Below are 26,658 nucleotides of genomic sequence, written 5' to 3' on the forward strand. Positions count from 1 at the left end.
TACACTGAAGGAAATTGCACACCTACATAAAATCTTGGCAAGCCGTATCCATCCTCTTGGGAACCCCTGCCATAGAGCATCGGAGCAGTAAGCGCCAAAGATTTTTTTTCCTCTTAGAGAGCTTGCTGCTCGAAAGAAAAGAAAGAGACTCCGTTTTTTTTTTCGTCCCTTCTGGTGGTGACCGATAATAAATCAGTTGCTTAATGATCTTTCCAAAATAAATCGCTGGAGACAAAAACCTCGCCATGTGTGTGCGACACCAGTCAGCAGCGAGCGACCCACAGGCAGTATCTAGGCATCGCCGGTGGGGAGGGCTGAGGAAGGGGTCATTATTTTGGTGGTGTCATCCCTGTTCGCTAGAGCGCAGAGAGGCGATCCCAAAAATTGGAACAAGAACTCAGAGCTTTAGCTCCGACGACGACGACGACGCACCGTATCGTAAAAACTGCTGGAAACTGGCGGTGGTGGCAGGTGGAAGAGCAACGAACAGCCCGTATCGTTGTCATCATTGTGTTCCTCGCCTGGTGCCTGGTGCTGCTGCTCGTTTGGGTCCGTATCATGTAAGATATTGTTTCTGCTATGTGTGGCGTGTCTGAAACAACGATACCCGTTCGAAGCTTTGGGCGTTGGTGAGGCTGGGAACGAAAGCAGGGAGGGGACTCCGGATTGACTAATGTTTTGGGTAATTCGTATAAAAATGTGCTGAAGACAAGTTACAGGTATTTATAAACATTTCTGTTCTCGTCGCCTGGCTGCTGCTTGGCCGGTGGTGGCTGCATTCGACAATGTGGAACGAGCTACAACGCACGGGAAGTGAGTGCAGAGGTTTCGCGTGGGTTGTTTTGGAGTTGATATAGTAAATTCCGGAAAGTGGGTTACGGATGTTTACGAGGCTGGCACTATTATGGGAAAAAGGCTTTGAATACCTTAGGTTTGGCTCTGGTGAGTAATCTGAACCATAAGACAGTAATAGTAACATTCCCAGGGATTTTGTACGGCTTAGAAATTATTCTTCTTTATTTTTCGTAGTAAAGGAAACGTTCAGATGACCTCTTTGTAGATCATAGTTTCGAGAAAATAAATTCCGCATTTTGTCAAAAACAAAGAAAATAAGGAATCATATCTTATATCAAACATTGAAAGCCTGTTTCTAAAGAGAAACAAAGTATCATGTTCGATGTAAATCGTCGTATCTCAATTAATCAAATATCTATCAAGCGCATTGGAAACACGATGAGTATCTTGTCAGAAAATTAAATTAGAATCTAAAACAGCTCTTTATTGAAATTCTATTCTTAACACACACTACTCATTAACAACTATTCATGAACCCATCTTCCGTACACTCACTCGTCGTTCCCCATCAATCTTTGTTTAATTGAATATTGCCCAAAGCTGGCCCGTAATTAGTCAATCTAGTTAGAACAGAACAACGACGCAACGCAACACTCTCGCCTCTAGCTTCTTCCAATCCAATCCATCACTGTCCGGTCTGGTCGGTGCTTCCATCACACGAGACCTCAGACAGGAAAAGAAAAAAATATATGCAACACATCCACCTTGTTTGTGTCTCGGTGTTTGAAATCGAACAACCGAACTCCGAATGTCGCAAACCTGCGGGGCAGCAAGTTCCTCTAGAAAGCAGTAGCGGTTCAACAAACCGAAACAAAGGCACAATTAAATTCCTATGAAATATACCGTTGGGTGGGGTTGCTTTGGGACTCGTTCAAGATTCTAGCTATCAGATCCTATTTCGTAGATTTTGGCATCTGGTTTTTGTCTTCAAATTTTCATCTTCTGGTTTCTGCCTCCTAAGTTCTAGCTTCAAGCATCTAGTTCCTAGTTTCTGACATTTGGTTTCTACTTTTTGACCTTCAAATTCTAGTTTCTGTCTTGAGAAGCTTCTAGTGTTGGCTTCAACTTCCATATTTAAGGCAGCAGATCCTAGTTTTTGACTTTTGGCTTCTGGTTTCTGACTTTTAATTTAAAACTTCTAGTTTTGAACTCCTTCTAAACAAGATGTTTAAATCAAATGTACATAGATTCGAATATGTAAATGAAACCATCATACAAACAAAATGAATTTATTAGAGTTTTACAACACTTCTCAAACCTCCTCAAATCTATTGGTTGTTGAAAGGTAGCTTGGGCATGCCCTAGCTTGTAGCTACCGTCTTCCAGCAGCCGAATGGTTTCTGTTTTCCACTATATGAATTCTAGCAGCTCAAGGCTTCCAGCTTCAAAGTTTCAGTTTCTATTCACTGCCTATTGGATTCTGGTTTTGACTTCCGATTTCTTACAGCCAGTTTATGCCTCCAAGTTTCTGAATTTTAGTTTCGAACTTCCATTTTCTAGAGTTTCTGAGATTTGACATCGAATTCTTTGAATTCATCCCTTCCATGTATTATTAGTTCACGAAATGTTTCTGTAATTATCGTCAAAATGAGCATTATTGCTGGAAATTTTTTTATAAGCTTTGCAAGAATTAGCATAGCATAGCATAGCCGACCGTACACATCCTAGGGTGGCTGTCGATAGAGACGTTTAATGCGCCAGAAAAGTTGCCTGGGACTTGACAAACCTTTCATTTAACGAACTCTCGACACCTGGCCAGGTCCTTACGATCAGCGGTGATGGGGAGGAAATGTTGATTAGATATATACTCAGAATATGTCCAAGAACTTGGCCCACTTCATAGATATCTGGAGTTGGAAATTGGATGGGGTTTAATGGAATGCTTTCCTTGGCGAAAAAGCGTATGAGAAATTGTCATATTTAGTTTTATCATTTACCTGGTCACCACTGAAAAAGTAAACATTAGCATTAAGCAAGTCGCACAAATTTCACTTAAGAAAGGTGTAGAAAGTTATTCGACCTTCCAGGCCTAGGTGTCAAGGAGATATGGGTGTTGTTAGTGGAATGGTACTCCAGAGGATACGGTTGGTCAACGTTCAGGCACACCATTATTAAACTGCTCCGAATTAGTTTTCTGGCCAATACATCCTGGTTTCCTCATCATCTTAATGGCATTAATTTGAATTACTTGATTTTTAGGTTGAGAATCTGAAATATGAGATAATATTAACATTGACGTCGAATAAGCAATATATTAGTGATACGCTCGCCACAGTTATATATGTTTACCATATAATGTGTATCATACGATACATTTACCTGAAACCTGCTGAAATAAAATGTTGATTAGCAGAAAAATTAACACAAAAATATTATATAAGCATCACAAAAGTGCATCAAACTTTGATCTTGGAGTATTTGAAAACTACTGCCTAGTTACTTCAGGCAGGAAAATATTAAGATTAAAATTTGATCTGGTAGATCTTACGCCGCAACGCACCATTTTAAGGTGATCTACCCACGTTACGGGAAAGCTTTGCAAGAATTCTGCTCAAAATTTGCCGAAACTTTTCTAATATTACCTCCAAGGACATCGCCAGAAATTCCGTTGGGAATTCTATTGGGATTTATCAAAAAGTTTCCAGAATATGTACAGGAAGAAGATTCTCGCGGGATTTCTTAGAACGAATTTAGCGAGAATTCATCTGAAGATTCCTCCTAGTATCCTTTCAAAATGCATCTCTCTCCTGACATTCATTCTTCCAAAAATTGCTACATTCATAAGTTTATGCTTGTATTCCTTCATGTATTTCTAAAAAAAATCTGAAGGAATTCCTCCAGAGATATTGCAAGATTTTGTTCCAGAAGTTTTTCTATAAAGTTTCTTTGAAAATTCTTCCATGAAGTTTTCCACGAGTCCTTCAGGAATTGCTTCAAACGATCCTTAAAAAGCAATTTCTAGTTTTTTTTCAGAAAATTAAAGCTTGAATTTATGCGTGGATTTTCTCTGGCGTTTTTTTTTGTTTTTGAAAATTTCTCCGGAAATTCTCAGGAGATTCTTCTAGAAGTTCTGTCAAAGGTTTCTCCAGTAGTTCCTTCAGGTTTTTTTTTTACTCCAGGCGTTGTTTTGGATTGATACAGATCCAAGCGGTTTTTTTACAATTTTTTTCCAAAGATTCTCTCAACATTTGCTGCAGAAATTTCTCCAAAATCTATTCATTAGGATTTTTCAAGGATCCTTTGAAGAAATATTTCTATGAATACCTGCAAAGGGTTCTCCTGTTCTTCTAGGTATCTTTTCTTTCTTCAAGCATTCATATTTCAAAATTAATTCTGTGGTTCCCAATAAAGTCTTCCAGAAAATTCCATTCTTCCAAGGATTCCTTCAGAAAATGTTCCAGGAATCCCTCAGATATATCTTGAGGGATTTGTTCAAAATCCCCAGTACCTTTGCCTGCGATTTCTGAAGGTATTGTTAAAGGATTTCTTCCGAAATTTCTCCGCGGATTTTCCAGAAATCCCACCAGAAACTTCCCAAGCTTTTCTCCTTGGAATACCTTGGAGTTCCTTCGAAAGTCTCTTAAGTTTTATTTTTTTGGGAAGAATGAAGATATCTTAAGGTGTTTCTTCAGGTAGTCTCCTAGGCATAGAGAGATAACTTCTAAAATGCTTCAGGAATTTTGTCCTGGAATTACTCCAAAACAAAACTAGAATTTCTTCTCGGAGTTTCCAAAGGTGGAGATGAATTTTTAAGGGGATTCTGAAAACAGAGATTTGTTAAAAAATCCTTCACAGATTCTTTACAGAATTCTCCTGTGATGTTGTGCAATTTTTTGAAGAACTTTTGAAAAATCGCAATAATATCTAAAGGTATCCCAGGAGATACCTTGTAGGAATTTCTGCAGGAATCACTGAAGGAATTTTTTACCCCACACTACTTATTAATTATGAAAAAATAGTTTTATGCATGGACTTTCAAGCAGTTTTCGATGTTTCCATTCAAATCATAGCAATCATGATGCAAATACTCCTAAACAACTGGATAGAGTTGATTTCCACCATGGCAGAGCACTTTTTATAGATACAGATCGTTAGCGGAGATCTTCATATGCTTTTTGGTAAAATTTAGCACCGAAACATGAAAATAAGGGAGAATTGGGGCAAAGTAAGCCGCAACTCGTGCTCTGCCATGGTTGAAATCAACTCTATCAAGTTGTTTAAGAATATTTACATCATGGTTGCTATGATTTGAATGGAAACATCGAAAACTGCTTGAAAATCCATGCATAAAACTAGTTTTTTCATAATTAATAAGTAGTGTGGGGCAAAATGGGGCGTTATAGTGATCTGGTCAGTACGGAAATGTTCCACTTCAATTGAGAACAACCTCTACTATAGTATTTAACGTTTTCCCGGGTTATATGTCGGTGGCAGAGGTTTATCTTTGCTACTTTGTTATGTTTTGCATTAAAATAGTGCAAAAAAGGGCAAAATGGGGCGAAATGGGACCTTTCCCGTGGTCTGCACAAAACGAGACCACCACCATTCGATTCCTTGTCATTTTTTACATAGAAATAGGTATATGATGCTTTTCCAAATCAGCGGCTTCTAAAAGTTGCGATTTTGAGTCCATTTTTTCCCACTGTGCACCGGTAGAACTGACCGCATATAAAACTGAACCAAGCCCCATCATGCGACACATCAACTGTGGCGATTTTTGTAGCCTTCAGCATGGTTGACAAATTGTGTGCGGCAATCAACACTGAAGAGCACAAGTTTCACGATGTCAGTCCACAATTTAAGATGGCATCCTAATATTCAAGATGGCGGCTCCAACTTCCAGATGGCGGCTGTTTATTAGAGTTTTAGCTCTAAAACCAGGCAATTTGGTATGAAGAAGATGTCTGGAGTTCAAAAATGGCGACCAGAATATCCAAAATGGCGGTCTAAAATCCAAGATTGAGGCTCCAAATTCAAGATGGCGGCTGTTCAATGTTGTTTTAGGCCCGAAAATCATGCAATATGGGTATATTTGGTGTGGGAATTGGGAAGATATCAGGAGTCCAGAAATGGCGACTGAAATATCAAAGATGGTGGTCTAAAATCCAAGATGGCTTCTCTAAATTGTAGATGGAGGCTGTTTAATTGTGTTGTTGGCCCTAAAACCTTAGAGACGAACTAGTCAAGGGCTGAAAGTCTCTTTAATAAAGACAAATCAATCAATCAACCTAAAACCTTGCAATATTGGTATATTTGGTTTGGCGAAGATGTCCTACGTCCAAAGATGGTGGCCAGAATATCCAATGGCGGTCTAAAATCCAAGATAGCGACTTAAAATTCAAGATGGCGACTGTTTAATGGTGTTTAAGATCTAAAACCATGTAATATGGGTATATTTGGTATACGCAAGATGTGCGGAGTCCAAAAATGGTGACCAGAATATTCAAGATGGCGGTCTAAAATCCAAGATGGCCGCTGAAAATAAAAAAGGAGCTGTTTAATGGTGTTTTAGTTTCCAAAACCATGCAATAGGGGTATACATGGTGTGGGGAAAATGTCTGGATTTCAAAAATGGCGACCACAATATCCAAGATGACGGTCTAAAATCCAAGATGGCGGTTTTAAATTCAAGATGGCGGCTATTGAATGGAGTTGCAGGTTCTAAAGCCATTCAATGTGGCTATATTTGGTATGGAGAAGATGCTCGGAGTTCAAAAATGTCGACCAGAATATCCAAGATGGCGCTCAAAATTCAAGGGCGGCTGTTTAATGGAGATTCAGGCTCCAAAATCATGAAGTGTGGGTAAATTTAATAACATGTAGAAAATATCCCGAGTTCAAAAATGGCAACCGGACTATCCTGGAAAGAGCGGCTGTTTAATGGAGTTTGAGGCTAAAACCTTTCAATATGGATATATCTGGTCTGGGAATGATGTCTAGATTCCAAAATGGCAACTAGAATATCCAAGATGCCGGACTTAAATCAAAATGGCAGCTGAAAATTCAAGATTACGGCTTTTTTTTAAGAGTTTAAGGCTCAAACATCAAAATCCAGATAAATGATATAATTTCTGGTATCATGAAATGGATTTTTATTAAACGTATGAAAGTGTGATAAGTATATATCGACGTGCTACTTGAGTGTTATCGAAAATGGGGTTTCAAAGGCACGGAAAAGGCGCCATCACCTCTAGGTGAATTAATTAGGATTTTTTTTCTTAGCGTGTGCTTTAAGGCGTTTCAGCAGATTTCAAGGTATTTATTGGATTTCCAGGGGTTCCAAGGGATTGAATAGAGATTAATGGAAATCTAAGGAGACTAAAGAAGTTTTCCGATGGCTTTCAAGGCACTTCAATGTATTTCAAGGCGTTACAAAAGGTTTCAAAGATTTCAGGAAGACTCCGAATTCTTCAGAAATCTACACACACGTAGGAAAGATAAACTTTACATAAGATTTAAATTTCATTGGTCGAACGTAATCACAAGAACAACTCAAATTTACAAGCATTACGCTAAAAATTATTATTTTCTTGTAAAATTAAATTCTGAAAGACGAAATGTTGGCAACTTAAGTTTTGCATTTAAGACATTATTCGAAATTAAGTCTTGAATACAAGACGTAAAATTACGTGTTTTGACATGTATATTTACGTTTCAAAAGACGCTTGTATATATCAGGTTCAGGAAACCCAAAATTACACAAGTGTATTTTTTTACACAGAAAAAAATTCTGTGAACTACACACGGCGTATTTAAGAACGTATGAATATTCATTTAAATTCATTCGATTTTACATAAATAATTTCTTGTACTAAAAGTTGTTAGCAAGCTCCATACCGCAGACAATGTGTTATTTCACCATCCTGTGGAGAATTGTGTTGAAAGCGATGAAGGTCTTTTTTTGTTATAGCGAACTCGATGTAACAATTTTGAACTGTGTGCTCAGCTGCAATTCATCCTGATCTATCACGCCGAGGACCTGGGATCGAATCCCATTCCCGTCAAACTCACAAAATGTGAGTTCTTCCTTCGGAAGGAAAGTGAAGCGTGGGTCCCGGAATGAACTAGTCTAGGGCAAAAAATCTCGTTAGTACAGATAAAAAAAAAACAAAAAAAAAATCGTCCTGATGACCATTCTATCCAATGACCTTTCACCTGACGACCCAGCATCGTATAGAGTTCAAGGGAAGGCAAGTCGGCCGGGGATCAAAAGGCTAAGTCGCGTTTAAGCGAAGTGTACGGTATCAGGGAGGTTTTCTGAGAGGTTTAAGAACATTCCAAAGCGTTTCAAGACGATTCCAGAGATTTCAAGGTATGGCAGTAGAATCCCTAGGTCTTCAGTACAGTATGTACAGTTTATCTGGGAAGGTTTCAAGAGGATGCATTTTCTTAGAAGTTTCAATGCGTATGAGTGGGTTTCGGAGTATTTCAGGGGGTCTGGGAGTTTAGGGCGCTTAGAAAAAAATTCAAGGTGATTTAGGGGGGTTTCAGATGGATTTCAAGACTCATCAAGAGGTTTCAGGGAGTTTTTGAGGAGTTTCTGAGAAAAATCGCCTATGTGGGTGCAAAACTTCTTAGTAACGCCACGAGAGATTACTAGTTACACTCCATATATTCAAGTGGATACCTTTTGACTATCTCCCTCTACAACTAAAACACGCCTTAAACTCCTCTCTCCAGTAACACAACTTTAAAGCTAATCTTAAGTTCCCCTACTGCTCCGAAAACAATGAAAATCTGTAAGTTATGTTATATAAATGAAGGTACCTCAATAGAATTTACCTTAATGGAATTCATAAAGTGGAGGGTCCAGTGTAACTGACATCTTCAGTGCATGAGTTTTGGCGATCTTTTATTTTAAGACGAAAGTGGTGTAGGCTACGTCAGATATTTGATGAAAGCGGAGAAAATTATGTCCATGGGAGTCCAGGATATGCAAATACGCTTGTGGAAGTTCATGCGGATTCAGTGGTGTTTTGATGCTGCTTGGTATTGTTTGGTGCAATTCTGAACACAGTTTTGGCTCTTTAGAACCTCAAAATCATCGGTTTTATTAAAATCGTTATTTTTTTTTTTGTAAGAAAGCTCATGTTTTATGGAGCTCTCATACATTTTAGAGAACTTAGAATTCAAATTTTAAAATATTTTTGCTAAAACAATCATTTTCCAATGAAGGGAAACGTCCATAGATTTCGTCACGATTTTAGTGGAAGGGGGATCCGTAAGGTGTGACAACTTATGTGGGCTTCGTGGCCGTGCGGTTAGCGGCCGTAGTCGTCTAGCTATATTGTAAGCTTCGAAGAGTGGGTTCGATTCCCGCTCCAGTCGGTGGAGCTTTTTCGTCAAACGAAAAATTCATCACTGGGTGTTCTGTGTGTTGTCCGTTGTCTAGTGTAAGTAATGTGTTCAGTCTGTGCAGCCTCTGGCTGAAGACGGTGTGAATTGTCTTTTAAAGAAAATTTCAGAGGTCTCATACAAAAGTTGTGACATAGAAGAGAGGGGGCATTGAAAATAGACATTTTTGTGTGACGTAATTTATGTACGCTTCCTAAAAAAATCAAATTTTTTTTCTGAGAGATGGCCTAGTATGGAGATACAATACAGGAGGAAAGGGCGAGTCATGGGTTGAACTTTTGCATACTTCATTCTGCAAACTCTTAGGTAGAACTTCAAGGTAAAAGCTCTCCTTACACTGTTTTTCAATATCACGTTTTGACCTGAGAGAATATCATCAGCAAAGAAATTCAACCACTTTTAACTTTTCGACGTAAAATATAATAGGGGGATTCACTTAACAACGTAAACTGATTAAATTGATTAAACGTCGCGATCGCCAAGGCAATCTATGATTATTTCATTCGCAAAATCATGAAACATTTCAAATAAGCAGAAAATCATGGCTTACGCAGCAATTTAATCTGTTTAGTGAGTACCCCTAATATTTAAAAAAAAACAATATGCCTTATTTGATATCTCAAGTTCTTTCAGGACACTTTTCTAAAATCATTGAAAAATACTTGGTCCGGTCTGAATTGATACCGACCATATAACTCTTTGCAGGTGAGAGTTCCAATCCCTGCTCAGGAGTTCTTCGGTAAAGTTTAGTGCAAGCCTACGGGGGTCTCGGAGGTTTTCTGAGGAGTTTAATGCGATTCCATGCATTTCAAGGCGTTTCGATAAGATTTACAGAGTTTCAGCCGACTTCATTAGAGCTTGATGGAAGTCTATGGGGGATCTCCAGGGTTTCCAGAGGCTTCAAGGGCTTCTAAGAGAGCTTCGGAGTGGTTGCAGAGGGGTTTCAATGTGATCTGTTGTTTCGAAAGGACTCAAAAGCTACAGTTGATTTCAAGGAATGTCTCTGGCGTTACATGTTGCTTTCTAAGGATCATTTCAGTGTATTGCATGGTGTGCCAGGGTGTTTCAGGGAGTTTGAAGGCTTCATTAGAGTTTGAGGGAGGACCACAGCATCTCAGGGTGGTTGATGGAGTTAAGGCCTTTTCAAGGCGTTTCGAAAGGCTTCAATGATTTTCAGGGAGCATAAGTAGAGTTTAAGGGAGTCCTACGCTGGTCTCAGGAAAGTTCTCGGATGGATTTCAAGGTGTTTCAAGGCTTTCAAGGCAATTCGTTAGGTTCTAGAGGGCATCAAGGTTTTAAGGATCTTAAGGAGTTTACACGGCGTTTCAAGGAGTTTCAGGGGACTCAAGTAGTGGATCTATGGGGGTCATTGAGGGATTTCTAGGCGTTTTAATGCGTTCTTAAAATGTTAAATGGGTCTCATTTGGAATTCTGGAGATTTCAGGGGTTTTCTGGGAGTATTCAGGGAATAGCTCTCTTGGTGTTTCGTGACATTTCACAGTTTTCAGTGCGTTTCAGAGTATTAAGAGGGCTACAGGGGTGTTCAAGGGACCTTCCCGGGGGTATGATCAGTGTAAGTACAAAATCCCAGAACAAAAAAATAAATAAAACCAAAAATTTTGAAATGCAAATTGTAACCAAAATGGCTCATACCCTTGAAATCTCCCTAGCTCCATCTTAATTAACCTTGAACTCTCCTTGAATGTGCTTCAACTCCACTTCCGTCAATTTCCCGTAAATCCCCCTTGAACCTGATCTTAAACCCTTCTACTGCTCTGAATGCAATAAAATTCTGTTTTTTCACTCTTCAATCACTTAACCTAATTTACAGCTCTTCTGTCCACTAGAGCACTGCTTGAGCGATTCCAATTGGAAGCTGTACTTACACTTTTGTATTCTATTTTAATTCTACTATATCGAACGGCAACCAGTCACGCTGCTTTTACTTTCTACCCTATCATGGTTGAATGATGAGCACGAGGATGTGTGACTGTTGGTTGATCCTTTTTCCAGTTCGATTGGGGGTCCATTATGAATTGCCGCTCGCCGATGTCCATGTATCCGGGTCCGTTTGAGCCATGGGCTCAGAAGAGGGTCAGTGTCAGCTGCTCTCAGGGGGAAAGATCAACTGACGAAAATGCCGAGGTTGGGATCGAACCCATGGCCATCTGCTTATGAAGCAAACGTGTGACCAATTGCGCCACGGGCCCCGGCAAGATTTCTAATTTAGTAAAGGTGTAAAATCCAACAGCTCAAAGAAGCACCATCCTACCGTACACAACCGACATGGTATTATGTTCTTGTACACCCCCTAGCCTAGAGCAAATCCAAACAGAATAAAAACATGTATTTGTTACCGAAATCTAAGCAAATTGAATCAACGATGCTTCGCCGGACGACTTCCTAATTTTTGGATTTCTTCTTCTCTCTTTCTTTCCCGGTCATATCGGATCCATTTCTGCGCCCGTAGAGGGTCGAGAGTGCGTCAACTGCGGTGCCACATCGACGCCCCTCTGGCGACGGGACGGTACCGGCCACTACCTGTGCAACGCCTGCGGTCTCTACTACAAGATGAACGGCCAGAACCGGCCGCTCATCAAACCGAAGCGAAGACTGGTCAGCGTAAGTATCGCCTCTTTTCTCTTGCGTTCTCTAGTCGTGGCACTAAAACTATCACCGAGCAGCTCTGGGAAAATTGCGTCCACGTCATATGGACGGACATGGACGGATGGATGGGTAACATTGCTACAAATTGGACGCGCGTCATTCAAATATCAAACCGTGTGACCTCCAAGACGCTGCGCTAGCTGCTTGCCCCAGCCGCAGGAAGGTGAGCCCTTCCTTCCGTAATTATTATGTAGTACTACCGTGTTTTTTTGTAACCGTCACCTCTGCTGCTGTTGCTACCGCGTTTCACGGAGTGGACTTTTTGTTGCTCTGCAGCTCAGTTAACTGCTGCAAGCAATCATTGTGTGTGAGTCTGAGTATGTAGGTATGTTACCTCGCTAGTTCTGTTATGAGTCAAGATGGATGCATGCTGATAAGCGCATTCGCCCTCACCTCGCCAACCTTCCATTGACGATGGGCGTTTGTGAGCGCATTTCAGAGGAATAAGAGCGCCCAACAACAGGCCAGGAACCAGAGTCCCCGCAAAAGCAAATTAGACAGAAAACACCGTTTGTTCAGGTTCGAAGAATGGGTCCACTCGCTGCTCTCTTTGTGTGTATTATGATGACGAGGGGGTTTTCCGGGTGCGGGAAAGTCCTCCTAAATAGGACACACTGTACAAAAAAAAACAAAATGCGATTACGACAAAAACGCTGTCTCATTGTTACCGCTAGTGTGGGTACACAAAGGGTCTATGGCAACCGTGGTCTCTCTCTTGATAGTAATTAGAGGTCTCTGAGTAGGTACCGCAATTCAAGGTGACGGTCATTTTTCGATGGATGAGAATCAGGAATGCGAAAATGAGAACTGCTGTGAACATTTGCACAGGTGTACCATTTGATGAATTTCAAACAAAAATCTTTGAAACCAGTCCTGGAATCGGTTTTATGAACAACAGGAAGCCTACAGGCCAAATTCCAAACGAATTTCAATCGCAATGCAGAATACGGAGATGCAATCAATTGCACCCAAATTTTGCGCAGTTGTTTTGGACACGATAAGGGATCTAAAAAGTTGAATTATTTTTTTTTAATATTTTTGGAAATTCAGAAATTTTAATTGGTACTTCTGTAGGAATTTACAAAGAAATGACAGAAACATTCCACAAAGGAATTTCCATTTAAAAATAAACAGCCAAAGGAAATTGAAAATAAAATTGTTGAAACAAATTTCGACGGAATTTTAATAGGAAGTGTCAAAATTAAACAAGTCGAAGAAAACCTTGCCGAAAAGGATTCCAATAGAGGTGTCCAAGAAATTTACAGGGATTCACAAAGAAATGTCTAAAGAAGCAAATGCAATTTTGGAAAGAATTCCCAAAATAATTGCTCGAGGAATTACCGAACGATTTTATTCTTTTGGGATTTTCCTTTTTTTTTACCAGAGAAATCCCTTAATGAATTGCTTTACGATTCTTCAAAGAATTTACTGAAGGAATTCCGAAGAAACTTGCGTAAGAATTTGCAAAAGTATATCTGAAGAAATTCTAAAAATGCCGAAGATTCGTAAAAGGAATTCCCTAAAAAACTCAAACATACGGGTAATTTTCAAAGGAATTGATTTTGAAACTTCTGAAGAAAATTTCGAAGCAAGTTTCAAAAGAATGGGACACGTGTAGTGTAGTACTAGATTTGTAGTTATGAGCTGCATATTTGTATAGAAAGAAGGTGAATTATTCGATCCTGCAATGAAATGGTGCAAAAAGTGTGGGCATTATTATCCCTTGCCTAATTTGATGCTGTTTGAGCAAAACTTTGGGTAACTGTGTTGTTTGAATTGCAATAAATAGAGAAAACAACAACACTGTTGTCCAAAGTTTTGCTCAAACAGCATTCAATGAGGCAAGGGAAAATACCCACACTTATTGCACCATTTCATTTCAGAATCGAAGAATTCACCTTCTCAACATACAAAAATTCAGCTCATTACTACAAATCTAGTACATCACCGATCGCGTCCGAAATTTCCATACAAATTCCCCAAGAAATTTTTAAAAATATTACTAAAAAATTCACGAAAAGTTGTATAAGGAAGCCATAGGAATTGCAGAAGGAATTTACAAACGAATTTTGTAACGCAGATTCCATGAGCATCAGCATAGAAAATCACAGAAGTTGCGTTTCTTGCAAATGAATTTCTTGAAGATTCCTCAAAGAAATTGCCCACGAAAGTGCAGAAAACATCCCCACAGAAATATCAGAAAACATTCTAAAAAATGCTGAGGGATTCCAATGGATTTGTCAAAAAAAATTTCAAACCATCTTGTCAAGAAATTCTCCTGCGGAAATTCCGAATCAATTACTAAAGACATTACCGAAAATAAATATTAAGGCGAAACTGGAAGCATTTCCTCATTTTTTTGATTTTTGATTTTTTATTAAATAACGAAGCAATATTATCAAAATCGGTTTTTGTACACATGTAGAGTATGGTATCTTCTGACTTTTTTTGAGGTGGAAAATGTTTTCCATTTTTGCAGAAACCATTTTTTTTTTTGGGAAATGTTATTCAAAAATGGTTTCTGCAAAATCAAAAGACATTTTCCACCACAAAAAAATCAAAAGATACCTTGATCCATACTGTACATGTGCACGAAAACCGATTTTGAAAATATTGCTTCGTTATTTAATAAAAAATCAAAAACCAAAAAGTGAGGAAATGCTTCCAGTTTCGCCTTAAACGCACATTTGGAAAAAATGCTGAGAAAATTCCCGGAAAATTAAATTCATAACAAAATTCCCCAGAAATAAATCTTAAGATTAGCTGAAGCAAACTCCAGAAAAAAAAGGTTGAGAAATTTCGAAAGATATTTTCCGAGAAACTCCCGTACACTGAACCCTCCATTAAGGTAGGATCCATTTAGGTAAAATCTATTTAGGTGCTTCAATTTAGGTAACGTTACCTAAATGAAATTTGAATAAGTTCAGAGCAGTTGCAGTACTCAAGATTACAGATCAAGGTGGCAGAATTAAGAGTTAAGGGACGTTTACGGAGTTTAAGGGTTAACAGATTAAGAGTATCCGAGAACTCCTTGGAGTTAGGGCCATCTGATCTATATGCGTAATCAGCGATCTATTGAAGCATTATGAATGAAATTTATGTTTACACAGCCTCATGTTGCTATGTGTTTTCAAGTGGTGAGTTCGCTGTCAGTTTTAGGATTTCTAAGAACTTCCTTGCGTATAGGTCATCGGATCTACCAATGATTCTTTAAGGTTCTCCAAGAACTCCCTTGAGTGTAGGTCATCGAATCTACGAGGGCTACAAGTTGTATCTAAGAGCATTAAGAATAAGGTTTATACTCACACAGCCCCAGGCAACTATGATTGTGTAGGAGTATCCGAGAATTTCCTGCTATGTGTTGTCAAGTGTTGAGTTCGTTGTCAGTTTGAGGATCTTCAAGAACTTCCTTGCTTATCGGATCTATCAAAGTAGTTGATCGCCTCTAAGAGCTTCATGACTAAGGTTCATGCTCACAAAAAACCCCATGAAACTTCCGTGAAATTTACCTGCGAGCCTCTGAAGCCACCTTAAGGCTCACATAAACTTCCTGAAACGCCCTGAAGCGCCTTGAAACGCCTTGAAATGCCTCTAAAACCTTTATGAAACCGCGAGTCACTTAAGCCCCCTCAAATTCACCGGAAACCTTCTGAAATGCCCTGAAACGCCCTGAAACGCCCTAAAACGCATTGACACGCTTTGAAACGCTTTGAAACACCTCTGGAACCCCATGAAACCTTCGTGAAATTCACCTGCGAGCCTCTGAAGCCCCCGTTAAGCGCCTCTTATACCTCCTGGAACGCTCTGAATTGCTTTAAAATGCCCTGAAACGTCTTGAAACGTTTTGATACGCTTTGAAACACCTCTAAAACTCCTATGAAAGTCTCTAATAAAGACAAATCAATCAAACGCTATGAAATTTCCGTCAAATTCACCTGGGACCCCCTGAAGGCACCCTTAAACCTCCTGAAAGGCCCTGAAACGCAGTGAAACACATTGAAAGGCTCTTAAATGTCTCTGAAGCCCCATAAAACCTCTCTGAAATCTCCTGAAACGCCTTGAAACGCCTCTGAAACACAAATGAAATCCATGTGAAACGCACCTGAAAGCTTCTGAAGCCCCCTAAAATACCTCTAACACCTTCTGAAACACCCCGGAACGCCTTGAAATGCTTTCACCTGAGCCCCCTAAAAGCCCCCTAAAACTTCTTGAAACGCCATGAAACGCATCGCAATACCCCGAAACGTCTCTGTAATCTCCATGAAACCTTAGTGGAATTCACCTGCGAGCCTCTGAAGCCCCCGTTTAGCACCCCTTATACCTCCTGAAACAACCTGAAACGCTTTAAAACGCACTGAAACGCCTTGAAATGCTTTGAAATGAATCAATCAATCAATTGACCCCAATGACATTTGCGACTCTCTGAAGGCACCCTTAAGCCTCCTGAAAGGCCATGAAACGCCCTAAAACGCATTGAAACACCTTGAAACGCTTTGAAACGCCTCTTAAACTCCCTTGAAACCTCCATGAAACTCACCTGAGAGTTAATGAAGCCCCATAAAACCTCTCTGAGACCTCCTGAAACGAATTGAAACGCAACTAAAGGGACCTCTGAAGCCCCCTAAAATATCTCTGAAATCTCCTGAAACACCCTGAAACGCCTTGAAACGCTTTGAAACGCTTCTGAAACTCCCATGAAGTTCACCTGAGAGCATTTGAAGGCCCCTAAAAGCCCTCTGAAAACTCCTGAAACGCCTGGAGGCGCCTTTGACACCCCCCCCCCCCTTGAAAACTCCCTTGAAATTCCTCTGACCATCCTCCCTTTACATCCGAAAGCTTTGACCCCCTCCCCTTTACATCTGCAAGTCATTTGCCCTTCTCAAACGTCTTTGTAACTTTGAAATCCTAAATGGTAAGTAATGAATTGAATCCATTTGAGTAAAAATTTTATTTAGGCAGTCTCGACTCGTTACCTAAATGGAGGTTCGGGTGTAACAATTTTCAAATGATTTAATGATTTAATTGCTAAAATAATTGCCAAGTTCACTCTTGAAGGAATTGTCGAAGCAGTTTCAGAAGGATTTGCACGTGAAATTGTCAAAGGATGTGTCGAAAGATTTTTTGAAAAGTTTCCGAGGGGGATCCAAAGGAATTACCACTTAAAATTCCAGATGCGTTACTGAGAGATTTGTCCAAGTAATTCTCAAATATATTGCCTAGTAAAATGCAAAAATTTTCTCGAAGAAATTGTCGTGAAAATATCCTGAAAGAAAACGAATGTCAACGGAGAATATCAACTCCCTAAGGAATGTTCAAATATGTTGGAAGAAGTTTTTGAGGATCTTAAATGGAACCTTTACCACCATTGCAATGCAATGCATTGTAGTGAAACTTATCACCTTTAATTACCCTTTTATACCAGGTCAATTGTCTTCACGAAAAATTACATTTTCTAGAATGAACGTAATTTTGTGATGATCAAGGTGATGATTTATATTCCTCCTAAAGGTTGAAGAATTCGTCATTGAAATAATCATCATCATTAAAAATTTGAAAGCAGTTTTCTCGTCCAAAGCTAGTTGTTTTCGCATTGAAAAAGAATTCACTGTATTACGGATGCAGAATAGAGTATAGTGAATACTTTTTCATTGTAAACAATTTGTGCGAGTAAACTGTTTTTGAATTTTCAATGATGACGATTGTGTCAATGACGAATCCTCCGACCTTAAAGCTATCATGTTAAATTATTCCTCCATGTATGTTTTCAAATCTCCTATATTACATTTTTTTTTGAATATTTTATAGTTTTTGGTTTTTATATTTCTCACATTTGTTGAACAACAGATTGTGAAGATTTCATAGTTTCTAGGATTACAGTAGTTCTCACTTCTAATACCTACCAAAAATACTAAAATGCTGAAGTACGCGTGAAGATTGTATAGTCTATACATACAATACATATAGTTAAACAGTAATTGCTTTAGAGAAATTTACTTGTTTTTGAAATAGTTACTCATTTTTTGTCTGTCTCGCTTATACGCTTCGACATTTTGTCTCTAGATATTTTATCATTCCAAAGACAATACCAGACAAATTCCTTGAAGAATAAAATTTCTGAAAAACATAAAAAAGTTCCAAGGATATTGTCTAAGAAGTCTCGAAAGAAACTACCGCAGGATGTTTTGGGAATAACTAAAGAGTTCACGAAGAACTGAATTCATTGAAATTGCAGAAGAAACTGTCAAAAAAGGTTCCGCGAGTATCGACATAGACTACAGCACAATTCGGAAAGTGAATTTTCATAAATTTTCTCAAAGAAAATGCTGACGGAATTGCGAATGGGATTATTGAAGAAATTACCAAAGAATTACATAAAACATGGCCAAAAAAAGTTGTCAAGAAATCCCCACAGACATTGCAGAATTAATAACTAAAAACATTACCACAAGAAACCTCAAAGAAAAAGAAAAACAATTCATATGAAAATGACCAAAAGAATAGCTGAATTCCCAAAACAGAAATACTTCATAAATTCTTGAAAAAATATGAAGAATGGTTTGGCAATTCCCAAATTTTCCCAAATGATAGAAGCAGTTTCAAAAAGAATACCTTAATAAATTTTCCATTTCCAATGATCATACACCACGTAGACTCAATTTTGGTGAACTCAGATCCGCCATCCCCTTCGTTGACTTTCATCAATAAATAAATTTTAATATTTGTATAAAGCGTAGACCTCGTCCAGACCCTCTCTCCTTCCCGAAGAAGTTTGCGTGGTTTATGAAGGGTCCCAAACAGTTTTTCGGAAAACGAGCCATTGCGGTCAATGTTTCACTCTAGGAAATGGGTCATTCTGGGATCGTTTCCCGGGATATGCTATAGAATCGTATCACTCTCCATATGCTTGACTCTGTGCTTGTCTCTGCGTTTGACTCTACCCGAGATTGTTACAGGAGCGGTTCAAAGGAGATTTAGGGGGATCTTAGAAAGTACCAGAGGGAATCCGAGGATTAAAATGGGATTTTTGTGGGTGGGTTTCGAGCACGTTTCAAAGGTTTCAGGGCAGTTTCAAGGAGTATCAGGGGCGGTTTTGGTGTCCTTTTCAGGATATTCGAGGTGTTCCAGGAAGTTTGAAGGGCGTTTCAGAAATATCACCGTGCACTCAGAGGGGTTTAAGATGATTAAGGATCCTCTTTCTATGGGTGTTCTATGGGTTTAAAGGGATTTGCAGATGTTTCGGAAGTATTTCAAATGATTTTAGGGGCCTTTTTAGGGGGTTTCTGGTGAGTTTTGGGAGTTTTAGCAATGTTTCGCTGGTTTTCAGGGGGTTTCAGGCTGTTTTAAAAGGTTTGATGGCATTTCATTAGCGTTTCAGGAGGTTTCAAAATGGTTCATTTCAGTTTCAGGGTATGTCATGAAGTTTTCAGAATGTTTGAAGGAGTCTTAGTAACGTTTCAGTGGTTTAAGGATTTTAGAGAGTGTTTCAGGGATTTTCAATGGGGCTTCAGGGGTGTTTCTGAAGCGATACACTGGGGCTTCAGGGATGTATTAAGGTGTTTGATCGGGGATTCCGGGCGTTTGGAGGGGTTTGAGAGGCGATTAGATGGTTTCACGGAAGTTTAAGGAGATTCAGGACATTTCAAAGGGTTTCAGAAGCATCGCAGAAGGTACATGTGAGTTTTAGGAGGCGAATGAATTTAAAATTTAAAGCCTCTATAATAAACGCAAAAAAAAAAAATGTGAGTTTTAGGATGTTACACGAAGGCTTCAGGATCCTAGTCAGGCCCGTGCACAGAAGTGGAGCCAAGGGAGGGGTTTTTCCCAATTTCGGCAAAAGGCAGAGGGGCGCCTAGGGTATGAAGCGTCGGAAATGGGGGGGCCTGTGCACGGACTTGGTCCTAGTAACAATTAGTAGGGATGAAAGGGCCTTAATAAAGTTTCACTGATTTAAAGGGGTTTCGAGGGTGCTTCATGGGTTTTCAAGGGGCTTCATGGGTGTTCAAGAAGCAATTTCACTCCGCGAAAATCGGGAGGCTACGGTGGACGGGTCACGTCATCAGGATGTCGGATAGCAACCCGACTTAAATGGTTCTCGAGTGTCATCCGATCGGTACAAGAAGACGTGGTGCGTAGCGAGCTAGGTGGGTCGACCAAGTAGAGGACGATCTGTGGACCCTACGCAGAGTGTGGAACTGGAGACAAACAGCCATGGACCGAGTTGAGTGGAGGCGGCTGCTATGTACAGCAAAGGCCACCCAGGCCTTAGCCTGATTGATAAGGTAAATCACTGGGTCTCAGGGGGTGTTGGAGAGCTTGAACGGGATTTCCTGATGTTTGGAGGGATTTGAGGAGCTAAACGGGTGTTTCAAGTAGCGTTTTAGTCAGTTTCAGGGGCATCGTAAAATACTGAGTAGGTAAAAGGGCTTTCACAGCGAATGCAAGCGTTTTAGATACGCTCGTGATGTATAACTGTCGAAAAAGGCATTCCTGGAGCAACTCAGGGGCGTTTCAGAGGATAGCTGGGCGATTTCCATGTGATTTCAGAGAGTTTGAAGGCAGTAGCAGTGCCTTCTGATCCTGGAGCCTTTTTCAGCCCCCTGCAACTTCTGGAATTCATCTGGAACCTCCTTGAAGCCACCTTAAATCCCTTTATCGCCAATCAAAGCACCTATTGACCCTGAAACAAATCAAAAAACTTATTTAACAGGAACTTCTTGAAGTCTCCTGAAATGCCACTCAATTCCCTAATGCTCCCTGGAATCCCTTACACAACCCTGAAAACATCTTGAAGCTCTTTGATCTAAGTGGCAACAGAGGTGCTTCTGCAGCATTCCTTGAGGTCTCAAGAGCACTTCAAAAGGTCTCAGAGGCTTCTCTGGGGAACTCAGAGGCGTTTTAGAGGGTCCCCATGGGTTCCAGGGTAGTGTAATGGAGACTGAAGGCTGGGTAGCTGGTGCGCTTCAGAGGATCCCAGGGAAAAACTTGAAAATTAGATGACACAGAATGTTGATTAATTGGAAAGTCGAGAGACAAATTTGTAAAAAAAATGCGTTCAACTAACCAAACAACAGAACAGGTAACAAATCTGCGGAATAGAAAGCCAAGAACGGAAGACTCCAAGCCCACACAATGAACTCTCCTATTTGCACAATTCCATCTATCTGATAGAGGCTTCAGAGGGGTTTAGGGGGCGCCAGTGAGTCTCTGAACCGTTTCTGATGGAGTCAGGAGCGATTCAAGGAGTTGAAGAGAAGTTTTAAGTGGTCTCAATGGAACGTTTTAGGGGATCCTAGGAGATTTCAGAGAGATATCTGGAAGTCTCAAGAGCGTTTCAATGCGTTTCGGGAGGGCGCAGACTCACTGGAGCATTCCAGGGGGTTTCAGGGGTGCTTCAGGTGGATAAGTTAAACTGAAGCTCTCAGCACCGTTTCAGGGGGTGTCATGGGGATAAAGACGGGTCCCAGGGTGGTCCCTTGGGTCCCACGGAGTTTCCGGGGGTACCCAGGGGCTCAGGGCCATTTTAGGAGGTCTTGTTTCATGGGACTCCAGGGGGTTTCAGGGGCTCTCAGAAGCGCTTCGGGGAGTTCCTTTAGATCTCAGCAGCACATCAGATGGTCTCACGGGGTACCTGAATGTTTCACGGGTGTTTCTCAAGGTATTGTATGAGGTCTCAGGGGGTCTCTGAGGCGCTCCATTTTATTATATTACTCATGAAATTCCCGTAGTCCCTTTGAAATACCCCTGCCCGCCGATAAACCCCTGAGACCCCTCCAGAACGACCTTTCGAACCCCTTAAAATCCCCGCAATTGACTTGAAATACCCCCGAACGCCCTCAAAACCCCTGCATAGAAAAAACCTGGAAACTCCTTGAAACGTCCTTGAAATGTCTTGAAACGCTCTTTAAACTTTCATAATTCTTTTGAAACGCCCTTGAAATCCCCCCAATCAATCAATTTCAATTGCCCCAGAAAATCCCTTGAAACGCCTTTAGCCCTCCTTGTACCATAGGGTCATTTTTGACGCTAACCGTACACTATGCCAGCGAGCAATTCCCAACGTGAAGCACTAGGAAGGTTAAAAGGCTCCAGAACCTCTCTGAAACGTACCTGGAAACTTTGTCGAAGCGCCCATGAAATGCTATCAAACGCCCCCAAGAACTCTCAAAACGCCCTATAAAACGTTCCTGAAAAACCCAAAAACTCTCTAAAATGTGCCTAAAATTCCTAGTAACACCCTTCAAAGGCTTCTGAGACCCTTTGTTCTCCTGAATTGCACATAAATTTACCTGAAATATCCCTGAAACCCCCAACGAAACCTGTTGAAATAGTACATTACATCCAGTCCGATTTAGGGTCCATTAGGAGATCCCATGATCATCCACATATGAAGCGAACGTGTGAATAATTGCGCCACGGGCTCCGGCAGATTTTATACCAATTGACTTAAAATTTTGGACACGGGTAACTTATAATCGAAATGTGCCCAAAATAGGATTCCCTGCCCAAATGGTTCCACACCCTATACATCGTATAATCCGAAACAGCATAATCTCTAAGTCATACTCCCAAACAAATATTCCTCTCGATCAAACCATACAGCGAACAACAACGACGACTAACCACGCACCACCATACCTGATTCAACAGCAATAAGCATGGACAACGGACCCAGACCCAGCGGGGCGCCATCGCTCATTCAGTCACTCTCCAGCTAACTGTGAGAACAAAACGTTACTTCATTCCTTCGACTGCAGCATTGGTCATCATCGTCCCATTGAGTGCAGTAGTGGTGTTCTTCGTTGTCCACAGAACCACTCTCTCGAGCTCGGGTGCGAGAAATTGATGACTCCGGCCGACGAAGAGGAGTGAGCCTTATGCTTCTAGGAAATCGAATCCAACTAAGCAACGACGCGACGTTGACGACAATGATTCAGGGTTGGACTAGTGTTTCCACAGACAAGCCCTGGTTGACTGAACTGGTTGAAAACTTAATTCGGTGCCAAAATATCCACGCGGAGGTATAAATTGATATCCCCACCGTCGTCGTCATGTTGTTTGCTTGTTTGGGGTAAAAATATTCTACTGGTTTCCCCGCCGCACCGTTTGCAACCCACCGAGGCGTGAGAATCGCGTGAATCAGCTTGCCATTCTGCTCATCTGCATATAATTTGGAAATGTCACCACGCATTCTTCGGTTCGGATGGACTGGAACGCAGCCCCAACGACGCGACGCAACGCTTGTCCAACGAACCAGGACGACCGACGTTGACGATGATCCCTCGGATCGCTTCTGTTCTGCGCTGTGGGCCTCCAATCCAACCAACAACAATCCCAGGCTTAATGAAATCAAATGCTAATTAGAGACTGCGGTCAAATGCGTGCACCCTGCCGGGAAGTGCTGCTGCTGTTGCTGAATGTCCAGCTGCTGCCTGTTGGAGGCTTTTGGACTCCCGCTAGGTTTTCGGTGTATCCGGCTCTCTAGGGCAGAGGTTCCCAACCGTGGAGGCGTATATTCATTATCAAAGTTATCTCAATTTCTTCAACTGAGGAGATTACTTAAGCATGGCATGGGTCGAAAACCACTGCTCTTCGTGGGACCCGGCATAGTTGTTACCATACTTTTCTGTCTCTGCTTGTTGTTGAACGGACAGTCAACGGGTGAAGCGCCCCCATAGGTGGCGTACTGCTGGATGGCCAGAGAAATCATGGTCCAAGGAAAGCATCATTCCTCTATCATAAGTGGCAGTGTTTACTCGACGGGGCAGAAAGCTTCATTATTTGCTAATTGCCACTCGAAATTTTCAATTTGAAATACTCCACTGCCATGCCAGCTGCACGGGTGAACTTGTGGGGCTGCACTAAGTGGACGCTAATTGTGCCCAGTTGGAGCTTCGGATGGGAGCTTCTTCGTGCTCCGTTGGGATTTACTGAGTAAATTTTCCTCAAATTAAAATGACTGTGACTGTGAGTGATATTTTTAAAATTGAAATTTTATTAACTTGTGATATGAATTTGACATAATGCACAAATATTGCCCGTGGGTTACAGAAAAGTAGGGCATTGTACAAATAAATGCTCATTCTCATCATTCGGATATGCAATCGTACAAGCTCGAGATGTGCAAACCGTGATAATGAGATAAAGTTGTGGAAAACGCTTCCAGCTAGGGTGGCTTATTTGGATAAAGCGGCTACCTAGAGACACGGAGTCGTAGGTATGAATCTAACCAGACCCAAATCGACGATAGTAAAATAAACTTCTGATTCGGGAATCCTTGCTTCCGCCGAATTTCTTGGGGCTCGCTCCGTATCGTGCTTGTTCTCGCAGTGAGCGGTTTTCAACGGTGTAACGGGTTATTGCCGCATCATACCACTCCTGTGTTCTCTTCAACTACGTTGTTATTGATTGATGTCTCCATTCTACTGGATACCGACCGGTTGGCACTTCAGGTGTTTCGACCAAGGCACTTTGAAAGTAGCTTCTTCTTCTTCTTCTTCTTCTTCTTCTTCTTCTATATGGCACGACGTCCCCACTGGGACTTGGCCTGCCTCGCTTCAACTAGTGTTCTTTGAGCACTTCCACAGTTATTAACCCACCATCAGTCGCTTGCGTGTACTGAGTACACGCGTCTCAGAAAAATGCAAAAAAATAATCGAAATTCGCACCTAATTGAACCGGGTGTTGGTCCTATTCCAAGATCCACTCTTCTTCTTGTTAGTAAGGCAGAAAAAAAATGAAAAAATGCACGGAAAGTACTCGAAAAATACGTAATTCTAACCTCACATTTTAAATGTGTACTCAGTACACCGGCGCGACCGCTGGTGTAACTTTTTTTTGAACCAGACCGTTACACGAGCGGTCGCGTCGTGTACTCAGTACACGACAAACGCTTTCAATTATGGTTTATATGCTTTACTAGATACAATGTTGGTGTCTTCGGCAAAAATGTCCAACTGGATAATGCGCGTCTGATAGTGCACACTTAGAAATTCTGAAATTCGCACGGAACGGAATCACCAAAGAACGTAAACGTTTCCAAGACTGAATCACAAATTGGACTCAATTTTACGCGTATCATGTAAGTGCTGGTTGGTTGCGTTAGATGTCAACAAATTAGTTTCACCAGAAACGCAGAATCAGTATCACGTTCATCAACCACCTTCCGACTCGGTGAAATAGCCGAGAGGTAGGAGATGTGGCTCACGATCAGCAGATCCGGTGTTCGAATCCCATATATGGCATATTTTACTTTTGTATGTTTTATCTGTCACATCGGTTCTAGCGATTGCTAGACGATAAGAAAAAAATAGTTTCATTTTGGGGTGTCTTGAAAGACGTAAATTTACATGTTTCAACCTCTAAATTTGTGTTTTTGAAGATGCTCGTATATGTCAGGTTCAGGACACTTAAAATTACATGATATTTTCTAGGTGTGTGGACATGTAGAACCGGTCAACACGATCTGGTCCGGTCCCGGGTGTCGGAATGGCCCTCGCGGGAACCTGTTTCGTGGACATTTCAGTTATGGCACCAAAACTAGGCATGCGACGGCTCTATCTTCATGATTTTTCATGTACATCATCTTAGTAACCATGAAAATGACCAGTGACCTCCCTGGCTAACCCGTGGCCACCGGAATGTGCCCTGGAGGAACCTGTTTCGAGGACATTTTGACCATGACACCAAAACTAGGCATGCGACGGCTCTATATTTATGATTTTTCATGCACATCATCTGAGTAACCATGAAAATGGCCAGTGACCTCCCTGGCTAACCCGTGGCCACCGGAATGTGCCCTGGAGGAACCTGTTTCAAGGACATTTTGACCATGACACCAAAACTAGGCTTGCGACGGCTCTATCTTCATGATTTTTCATGTACATCATCTTAGTAACCATGAAAATGACCAGTGACCTCCCTGGCTAACCCGTGGCCACCGGAATGTGCCCTGAAGGAACCTGTTTCGAGGACATTGTGACCATGACACCAAAACTAGGCTTGCGACGGCTCTATCTTCATGATTTTCCAAATCAATTATTTTAGTAACCATGAAAATGACCAGTGACCTCCCTGGCTAACCCGTGGCCACCGGAATGTGCCCTGGAGGAACCTGTTTCGAGGACATTTTGACCATGACACTGAAACTTGGCTTGCGACGGCTCTATCTTCATGATTTTTCATGTACATCATCTTAGTAACCATGAAAATGGCCAGTGACCTCCCTGGCTAACCCGTGGCCACCGGAATGTGCCCTGGAGGAACCTGTTTCGGGGACATTTTGACCATGACACCAAAACTAGGCTTGCGACGGCTCTATCTTCATGATTTTTCATGTACATCATCTTAGTAACCATGAAAATGACCAGTGACCTCCCTGGCTAACCCGTGGCCACCGGAATGTGCCCTGAAGGAACCTGTTTCGAGGACATTGTGACCATGACACCAAAACTAGGCTTGCGACGGCTCTATCTTCATGATTTTCCAAATCAATTATTTTAGTAACCATGAAAATGACCAGTGACCTCCCTGGCCAACCCGTGGCCACCGGAATGTGCCCTGGAGGAACCTGTTACGAGGACATTTTGACCATGACACCAAAACAAGGCATGCGACGGCTCAATCTTCATGATTTTTCATACCCATCATCTTAGTAACCATGAAAATGACCAGTGACCTCCCTGGCTAACCCGTGGCCACCGGAATGTGCCCTGAAGGAACCTGTTTCGAGGACATTGTGACCATGACACCAAAACTAGGCTTGCGACGGTTCTATCTTCATGA

At 41.2% G+C, this 26,658-nt stretch overlaps 1 protein-coding gene across 1 annotated transcript in view; it reads left to right on the forward strand.

Moving 5' to 3' along the window:
- The window catches only part of LOC134285723 (GATA-binding factor C-like), a 663,267-nt gene that overhangs the window by 431,590 nt on the left and 205,019 nt on the right, over positions 1 to 26,658 (forward strand). The window contains exon 4 of the mRNA XM_062847051.1: positions 11,681 to 11,832. Within this exon, the coding sequence (XP_062703035.1) occupies positions 11,681 to 11,832 (152 nt within the window). The remainder of the gene's footprint in view (positions 1 to 11,680; positions 11,833 to 26,658) is intronic.

The sequence above is a fragment of the Aedes albopictus genome, chromosome 1, assembly GCF_035046485.1.
Source record: "Aedes albopictus strain Foshan chromosome 1, AalbF5, whole genome shotgun sequence".
Classification (NCBI taxonomy): Eukaryota; Metazoa; Arthropoda; class Insecta; order Diptera; family Culicidae; genus Aedes; species Aedes albopictus.